The 9961-nt window shown below is 39.0% G+C and overlaps 1 protein-coding gene across 1 annotated transcript; it reads left to right on the forward strand.

The window, feature by feature from the left end:
• Positions 1–6001: 6001 nt before the first annotated feature.
• LOC133011043 (claudin-18-like) lies at positions 6002–9449 on the forward strand. Its single transcript, XM_061078723.1, has 5 exons — positions 6002–6221; positions 8168–8332; positions 8432–8567; positions 8654–8767; positions 9308–9449. The coding sequence occupies exons 1-5, from the start codon at positions 6002–6004 to the stop codon at positions 9447–9449; spliced, it is 777 nt and encodes a 258-aa protein (XP_060934706.1).
• The last annotated feature ends 512 nt before the right edge of the window (positions 9450–9961 follow it).

The raw sequence follows: 9961 nt of genomic DNA on the forward strand, positions 1-9961 counted from the left end.
AGACAACTACATGCAAACATAAACACACACATACACACATGTTTGGTGCATCTGTTTCTAGCTTATAGCTCACATACAGTTAAAACGTCACAGATGTTTGGGGCAAGCAAACACAAATAATCCAGTGTTCACATTATCATGATTGATGCGGCTGGAAGTTCTCTTCACCATCTGTGTGAAAACATATTTATACTGTACCACATACTGTATAGACCACTAAACCTGTTGGGGATGTAGACACTGAAGCGAAGTCCAACCGATGCCTTTGTTGTCCCATCACAGGTCAATCTCAGCTGTCAATCATGATGATATATTATATTAGATTAGATTAGATTTCTTTATTTATCCACACAACGGGGAAATTCACAGAATAAGGAAATGTGCTTGATCCTCTCATGCAAAACAAGGTACTTAATGACACTTACAGGATATTACAATTCGTCAGTTTACCTGTAACTACCAACCCTGGAAGGTAGATCAAAAGCACAGTGACATGCAGGGTAAAATGACAGACTAATCATCTGCAAGGCAGCGAGGATTAGAGGAGTTCACAATAAAATGAGGGTGGTGGAGAGGCAAAGCATGCTTTCAAGGGTGGGGGTGTACCAGGGTTCATCAGTCAACCTAGGCCAAAAAATTATAAATCAGTAATTCATTAACAAAAGCAAATTTACTGTACTATGTATGATCTACACTGGCCTGGCACTCTACAATATGTACACTACTAAACTACATAATGAGAGTACAGAAACAAAAACAAAAACAAAAACAACCTGATGTGAGTGTTATTGTAATGAAAACAAAAATTAAGTAATATTCCAACAGTAGTGACCATGATACAGAAAATAATTAAAAAGTAAGTGACCATAATATAAATAATACTACAAGATAGCATAATGGAAATATAAATATTGCAATCTAACCATTATAAGTGACCAGGGGTGGACTGGCCATCTGGCATACCGGGCATAACCCGGTGGGCCGTTGACCCAATGTGGGCCGGTCTGGTCCGCTATGTTGTTGTTGTTTTTTTTTTTCTCTTCTTCCTCTCTAAATTCCCTCCAATTGGGCCGGTCAATTGGCTACAGAGGGCTAGCAGTGTGTTGCCAGCATCGACACATATTATTGGTCTATTGTTTGTCATTGTCAATCAATCATGGGCTGACAGGCTCAGAGAGCCCTGACAGTGCTGTCAATCACAACACAAACCGGGGGCGGGGGGGGCGGGACCTCATGGCATTGGCGGGGGGAGTCGCGGGACGGGCTGCTGCTGAGACAGAAACTTAACTTAATGGATAATAAGAGTAAAAAAACGCCCGGGTGGCGCTGAGAAGCATCGGGAAAAAAAGCTGAAGTCTCTGGAGGTGGAGGCTGCTAAATGTGCCAAACTGACGGACCTATGTGGTGCCGGGTTCACCAGCCCAGCAGCAGCAGGTGCGCCGGGAGACGAGCGAGGAGGACTCGACAATGATGAGCGAGTGGAGGCAGACATGTGAGCGCGCATTTTCAATTTTCAATACATTCTCCAAACTGGCTCGTTACTTGAGCAGCGGAGGTTGGCGTCGCACGCCTCTACCCACGGCGCACCCCCCCCCCCCCCCTCTCTCTCTCTCTCTCTCTCTCTCTCTCTCTCTTTGCCGTTGGGGGGGGGGGGGGGGGGGGGGGTGCAGCGCGAGAGGTTGGTCTATCCCTCAGCAGGTTCACCTTCAGAAATCTTGTTACGACTTTTACTTCCTCTAGAATAGGATAAGAGATAGTGTCTTATTTTGTGTGCCTATAGTATAGTGGTTATACTGTGGTTTATTAATGTTCTTGGGCAGACACAAGAGGCACTTGTTTATAGTTAATTAGAAGTTCAGATGCACTGGTCCATTACTATTTGAACCTCAGCATCTAGGGTTCAAAATTGGTTAAATTATACATTATATGCATATTGTTGTTGTAATTTTTCAGTCAGTTGAGATAAATCTTGAGGAGAAACATTTTGGGTTGTTTTGTGTCTGTATATACCTACTATAAAAAGCACTTTGCATTTTTAATTTTAGTTCTTGTACTTTTGATACTTAAGTACATTTCAACACCAGATACTTTTGATACTTAAGCACTTTTAATATGAGCTACTTTAAGACTTTTACTCAAGTCATTTTCTGACGGGTGACTTTCTTTTACTTTTACCAAAGTCACTTTCAGGTAAGATATCTGTACTTTTACTCAAGTATGGCTTTCAAGAACTTTGTACACCACTGCTCAGAAGCAACCTCTCACCTGACAAATTGGAGGCATTTATGTTGATGGCCACAGAGAAAGACATTCTCATGGCCTTGGACTCTGACTTGGTGATAGACAGACTTGCAGAGAAGAGTGAGCTGCTTAAAAAGCTGCTCCACTGATAAGGTGAAAAATATTTAATATTATCACACATTGTCATTGTTAATCATTTATAATCATTATGGATGTAGTAATTCAAAATTTGTCATTTTAATAATTCTTTTCAGAAGTTTTATTGTGCTTATGTGTTGATCCTTAATGGTGTGATCATGTACACTAAATGATCAATTATTCTCCATTACAGGTTGTTGTGATATATTTGAGGAGTCGTTCTCCCTCTGTTTTATATGTGGACATTTGGGACCACTGTTAGAATTTGGTAAGTTTATCATGTATTTTTTAATGTATAAATTCATACTTCATAATTATAATAATTTTCAAAAGGTTTTAAAAGAAACACACATCCAAAAAGTTCTCAACTCTAGGTGCAGGACAGAGGATAACATTTTCTTTATTTTTCAGACATTATAATGTATCCATGTCCTTCTCAGGTTGACCACTTGACATGTGAGAGCCTGAGGAGTTGTTCCCCCTCTGTCCATGTTCGGGGACTTGCTCTCTGTCTGCCTCCACTCTCTGCCTTCACTTTACCAAAGTTTGTCTGTTGAGTCTCCTCTAGTCTGGTGAGTTAATCATTTTTTATGTTTTATGAAATCATACTTAATTTGTGATGATTAGAGACATTATAATGTATCCATGTCCTTCTCAGGTTGACCACTTGACATGTGAGAGCCTGAGGAGTTGTTTTCCAGACACAGGTAGAGCTGGCAGGGGCGTCACCCTGGGCCTGCCCTTTTGGGCTGGGCTTCAGCTGCAGATCTAAAGGCTGCTTCCAGGGGCATGGGGCCCTCAGCCTTTGTTTTTCTTTGCTTCTTTACCTTACAACATACATCACACCTTATTTTCACACATCCAAACACTGTTAACACCACTGACACGTAACATATTTTACACATCCCACTACGTAGTTAGAGCTATCTTGATTTGGAGTTAAATAAATTTACTTTTGGCTTGAGAGGTTTGTGTGTGGCCTCCCTTCTTGTTGCCATCTTTGAGCTAGGTGGTAACAGTAGTATGCATGAGAGAAGACGCCCCGAGATTTGTGGACTTCTATGTGGTGTCCGCTGATAATGTAGTGGGCTGGTCTGGACAGACAATGCCAGGGCTGAATTTTTGTCCCAGTCCACCCCTGTAAGTGACCATGATATGATGATATATATAGCACCAAATAACTAAGTAAAAAAACTTATAAGAAACCTGAACTGCCTAAAATGACTGAAACCATCTTTGAGAAAAACTTATTTGACGTGTATTAACTTTTTAGTTTGGTTCTTATCTCATACATTAACATGGAGGATCGGAGGCATGATATATGACCTATATTGCAGCCAGCCACCAGGGGGTGATTGAGACGCTTTGGCTTCACTTTACGGAGCTAATGTCGTTCATCTTTATCAAAATCAAAAAGAGAAAGAATATTCAAAATTCTTCATCATAATCTCTAACTCTCACATATTCCGTTTGTTAGCTTCTTTCGGCCCTTCACTGGATCATCTTCAAAAAATTCCAACTCAGTTAGATTTTTATAATTCATCTTAACATTCATTGTCTCATTGAACAACTTTAGGTAGGAATCTAAGAATTTGTACTCATTTAAAACTAAAAAGCAGCTTGACAACTTATAACTGGTGTGATTGTAGCCCATTTGCAAACCCTTTTACCTTCTTTTCTTCTAATGTGCATTTTCAATGGGCAGCTCATGAAAAGTAAACAGTGGCTCCTGCAGATGCTGGAAAAGTTGTTTGCTCAAGGTTCATTCTGCTGCAGCACAAATGGGTTTGACCTGCAGACAGAAATAACCATTAGCACTGCATGTAACAGACAATGTTATTCCTTCTGGCTGTGATTGAATCAGGTCGCCTGTATGAGTGTGGGCGGGTTATTTGAACTGCTCTCACGATACTTTACTATGTAAATACATGTATTTAACCTTGTTTGCCACTTGACTTAAGCTTCTGTAGTTTTTCCTCTCGGCAGCATGATTTATTATTTATTATTATTCTGTTCTTGCACTTGATTGCGGAGATTCTGGTGATTTGTTAAATGTGTAGAAATTTTAACTTTTAGGGTAAAGACAGTAAATCAATAATATGTAAAAAATATAATTTATGGCTGGCAATGTGTCTTCTGTCTGAAATATTGTCTGACATATTTTTTCATTATTAACATTGAAATTACTATTAATAGAGGGCTACATGAAAATGGGAAAAATATCTGAAACCACAACACAGCTTTTATACAGGTCTTGAGTCACTTGACATTCATTGTTAAGTTAAGCAATGGTACAATTATAATATTCCCCTACCCAAGTTTTGTTGTGCACACAAAGCCACAGCCCAGTTTCGCTTCCGTCCTGGTGTCTCACATGTTCTCCTCCACATACAGTATCACCCATAGGCAAATTCGTTTCAGTTCATCACAATCATATCAGTATTTACTTTTACATGACTGGCTGATGGTGCCGCAATGATACCGAGCGCCCACCTCAACAACAGTGTCATCTAGTTTTGTTTAACGAAGCCGGCCCAAGCATAGAGTAATATTTAAACTGTAAATGTTAAGCCTCTAAAATGGAATAATGTTTTATAACATTAGGAATGCATTTGCTGTATGATGACTCAACAGAATACTTATATAACTTCAAAGACTCTTGTGTTAGAGATCATAGCAGTATGAGCATGATTCTTTGTTTTTTGTGTTTTTTAAATCCAGAGCGTATACTGACAAGACGGTTTTCTGTGAATTTTGGCGGACAGCAATAATCAGCAGGAAGTCAGAGAGAATATTTACATCTCTCAGTCATATTGTTAAGATGACATTTTATTTATTTACTGCTACATTATTATTACAACAAACGTGAATCCAGTTTTAGAGGCAGCAGAACTTAAATGTTATTGAGTCACATTGGCCAGTCACCGTGGCCATTAACAAAGATCATGGTAAATGCCAAGACATTAACATGAACACAATCTGTGATATCACCAAGTCACTGAACTGACTTTGTAGTATTCGTTAAGTGCTTGTTTGTATCTGACCTACTCTAATGTGAGCTAACGTATCAAAACTGTGAGCCTTATACTTACTGGCTGGTGCAAAGCTACTGCTTATCAGTTTTCATTTGTTAAAGGAAGACCCAGTCTGTCTAGAAAAGCTCTGAGCACCAGTTGGAAATTGACATTATCATTATAGTAAAATGTTGATGGTTGGTTTCCTCATGATGCCAGGCCTCTGTCAAGCAGTCATTACCAGTCAATCATTATTGGGGGGGGGGGGGGGGGGGGGCGCAAACAACTGAAGCAGCTTGACCATTGATTATGAGCATCTGACCTAATTTACATTTTTTTACCATCTGAAGTTTTCAATAAGTGAATAAATGATGATCAGTCATAGTACCACATCAAGTTCAGCAACATTAATCATAATTTACTGATACTGTTACGCTCCACCCAACTCCTTGTGTACATGGCTGGGCTGTGTGCAAATAAACAGGGTCACTAGTGAAGTCTTGACTTTGCTACTGCTGATATCGTACTCAAACACACAGTCGCAGCTCTGAGGAGAGGCCGTTACTCTTCGAATCTACGGTTCAGTTTTTGGTAGAAGGAGCAGCACCATGGCCGCCACTCTCTGTCAGGTGATGGGCTTCATGTTCGGTTTGTTAGGGACAGCGGCAATAATCGCAGCAACGGGGATGGACCAGTGGTCGACGGAGGACCTCTTCGACAATCCTGTGACCGCCGTGTACTCCTACTCGGGCCTGTGGAATTCATGTGTCCGGCAGAGCTCCGGCTTCACAGAGTGCCGGCCTTATTTCACCATTCTGGGACTGCCAGGTAAATAGTGGAAGACATTGATTCACAGATGTGTAAAAGTTTACATTTTTTGTTGGCTGAATAGAATAAAAATCACAGAAGCAAACAAAAGAATGAAATTTATAAACGGAAATACAGGATATAGGTTAATTCGAGATGAATTGTTTTTCTTATATTCTCACTGGCCAAAAAGTAATGGCGTGATATGAAACCATTTTGTGTCTGTTTCCGTGTAATGATTGAAACAAAATTTGTCAATGTCAGACCACACCCTTTGTTACCAAGGGGTGGAGTCTCATCAGCAGTGTTTCCCGAAACTAGGACAAAGACTTTAGGTAAACATCTGATAAGAGCTGTTCCTTGTTGAGGCGTACATAATGATAAGCGGCAGCACCGATGCTGCCATTTCACGACGCTGTGACATTGGCGGTAACTCTGTTTGAGCGGGACATCTAAAATGGCTGCCTCAATGATTCAGTTAATAGGATTCATGTTGTCTGCACTGGGGCAATTTTTAATATCGGCAGCAACAGCAATGGACATGTGGAGCTTACAGGACCGATCTTTTACCGTCATAACAAACGTGTACACCTATTCTGGGCTGTGGAAGTCCTGTGTAGGGACAGCATATGGAACATCACAGTGCAGGCCTTATTTTACCATATTGGGACTGCCAGGTAAGAGAATTACACTTACACAAGAAAAAAAAAAGAAAAGTTTATCTTGAATATTTCTCCAGCAGGTTGGATTAGGAGAACATTTTCCAAAGGACCCTGGAAGGTGCTTTAGCATATTTGGAAGGTTTTAGGGCAGATTTTCTCCATTTCCCCTGCTGCACAAAAGTGCAGTCGACTGCAGAAACGATGGTGTCTCTCCGGAATCAGATGGAAATTGATGAAACATCCAAAGCTTAGCTGAGCAAGCACAAGCTTTACCAGAGTGTCACACAATGTAAAGTACATTTCCACACTCTGTACTTAACAGCTGAATGTAGTGTAGAGCACATTGTATATACGGTTTTAAAGGCTTAAGTCTTGAATAATACAGGTACAATATCTACGGCCATGGAGGGATGGCATTTAGGTCAATGTGTGTTATTACATGGTGCCTTCATTTATGAATTTATAACTCACTGCTGGAGGGAAATATATAATTGCAGTCAACCTTTTTTCTTTATTCGCTTTCTTTACTCTAATTGAAGGAGAATACCACGTGTGTTGAGCTCCTCAAAGTATATTCTGATTAATCATCGATAAAACTGTTATTGATCTGTGGGTAAAGAGATTCTTAACCAACAGTACAAAGTTGTTTTCTTAATGCATGACCTAAAAATACCTGTTAGCTCTAACCTATTAAGTAATTTCCTATTTGCATTGTTGCATCTGTATATATATATATATATATATATATATATATATATATATTTACACTATTAGTGTCAGAATTTATTAATGTGTATTCATTTTCTAATTAAAACGAGAACATGAATTTTCGCTTATTGAAAGCAAGAACTCAGTAATGTGTTTTGCTTTCATATTAGAAGTGATTGGTGAGTTAAACACGTTTTTTGCAATACAACAAATAATCTCATGTTTCTCAGAAGTTTAAAAATATTAATTTCATTGAATATTTAAATATGAATTGAGCTGCCATGTTTTCTTTTTGTGTTAATGTAAATGCTATGTTGTTACTGAATGTAAAGTATATTATATAAGAGGTTATCAATATCAATGCGTTAATGTGTAACAAGCAGCTGGTATAGCTGGATCCAATTTGTTGGTGTAAAATTGTAACTTTAATACACACTGGACTTTTTGTGTAAATCTGTAAAACCTAAAACTTTTACAATACTTAAGAAAATCTACTCGTGTTTCTATCCACCACACGACGTTGATAGGTTTCAAATCAATTTTATGGGAAAATCATGTTGTGATAAATTTTCTGAATTGTGCAACTTTGACTTTCAGCTTTGCTCCAAGCCGTCCGAGCCTTGATGATTGTTGGCATCGTTCTTGGAGCCATTGGCTGTCTGATTGCCATCTTTGCACTGAAGTGCTTGAAAATGGGGAACATGGACGACAACATCAAAGCCACAATGACTCTGACCGCTGGGATCATGATTCTTCTTGCAGGTGTTTTTTTTATTTCTTTGTTCGCAATGTCTAGTTCTGTCATTGCAGTTAGACATTTTTTGTCCTAATTCCGTCATGTATCTTTTGTTCAATTTTTAGGCATCTGTGGCATTGCAGGGGTCTCAGCCTTTGCTAATTTGATTGTGCAGAGTTTTCGGTTCACAGAGTTTTCTGAAAGTGGGTTCGGCTCGTATGGAGGAGGTATTGGTGGACTTTCAGGATCTCTGACTCCAAGGTCAACATCAATTAAAATGAGTCTATTATGTTTTATCTCTACATCACTTTCAGTAGGTTTTTACCATAATCATCATCTTCTTTCAGGTACACGTTTGGCCCGGCTCTTTTTGTGGGCTGGATCGGTGGTGCTGTATTGGTCATTGGAGGCATCATGATGTGTCTGGCTTGTCGTGGAATGTCTTCAGATGGGAAGCAACGGTACGTTCAGTCACAGACAGAATCAATCTATGGCTTCTTGTGACCTTTAAAAGGACTGGTAGCAAATGCAGCAACTTTTGACAGCAGAACTCCTTTTCTGTATAATAAAATAACATAAAGGTGGAAGCTCTTAAATAGAGCAATGGTCCCAACAGAAGTGTGTAGTAAGCAGAAAAGACAGCACTGAAAGACAGAAATCTGACAAAGCTGGAACATCATATAAAACCCATGGATTTTGTCATTATATGTGGTAGTAAAAATCTAGGTTCCTTTAACATTTTAAGGCACATACTCAGCAAAATGCAAATTAAGTCTTTTGGTGTCTGTATGTGTTTTTTCCTCTGCATATATATATAATGCGGAGCTGCAAATGCTTACAAGGCTGCTTGCAAAACAATACACACAGATACTTGTATTCCTCTCCTGGTCACACAGATGATGATTCACTGCAGGGGCTGAAAAGGTCTTCCAACTAGATTCTTTATCTCTGCTCTTTCCTGTCTTTTATTTTAAAATTGATTACTTTCTGACATCCCTCAGGTACGACGGGATGGCCTACAAAGCTGCTTCACAACACACCATGTACAAGTCGGACACTAGACCCCGTCCGGCTCACAATGATTCCTACAAGGTTCAGAGTGTGGATGGAAGGATGTCGAACCAGAGATTTGATTATGTGTAGAATCGTTTCACCCTCGCTGATACCTCTTTTTATATCCTACAGCTCTGTGATGATGAATGAGTATTGTCTTGTTTTTTTATTTGCCTGCATTCATAGGGAGAGTGGATGTTTTGTATTTCTCTGTTCTAACAAAATTGCTAAACATTTTTGGTGTATTATTTTTTTTTAAATTCTTTTCAACAGAAAATGCTGTTTTTTTGATTTGTGGTATTTTCTCTTTTTTTTAAAATAAAAACAACAATGATTCTTATTTTTTTAAATTCAAATATACATCCACAATAAATCCACAGTAACAAAAAATGAGGATATTGACAGAACCTGAGGCTGGTGGCATTAGCTGTTTGTAAGTACGGAGCCAGTAATGTTAGATCACTGAGTTAAAAACACCTCACAAACATTCTTATGTAGTTAATAGTTCTTATTGAAAGTAATTGACACGTTTGAATTGGAGGGGGAATGTGGTGATATGCTGGTCAAATTTTTTATTTAGTAAGAATGTAAACTGTTTGAAA

Source organism: Limanda limanda, chromosome 9 (assembly GCF_963576545.1).
Source record: "Limanda limanda chromosome 9, fLimLim1.1, whole genome shotgun sequence".
NCBI lineage: Eukaryota > Metazoa > Chordata > Actinopteri > Pleuronectiformes > Pleuronectidae > Limanda > Limanda limanda.

Coding starts and splice junctions, on each gene's coding strand:
- LOC133011043 (XM_061078723.1), top strand. CDS start 6,002: ATGGCCGCCACTCTCTGTCAGGTGATGGGCTTCATGTTCGGTTTGTTA. Junction 6,222..8,167: donor CACCATTCTGGGACTGCCAG/GTAAATAGTGGA, acceptor TTTGACTTTCAG/CTTTGCTCCAAGCCGTCCGA. Junction 8,768..9,307: donor TCTTCAGATGGGAAGCAACG/GTACGTTCAGTC, acceptor GACATCCCTCAG/GTACGACGGGATGGCCTACA.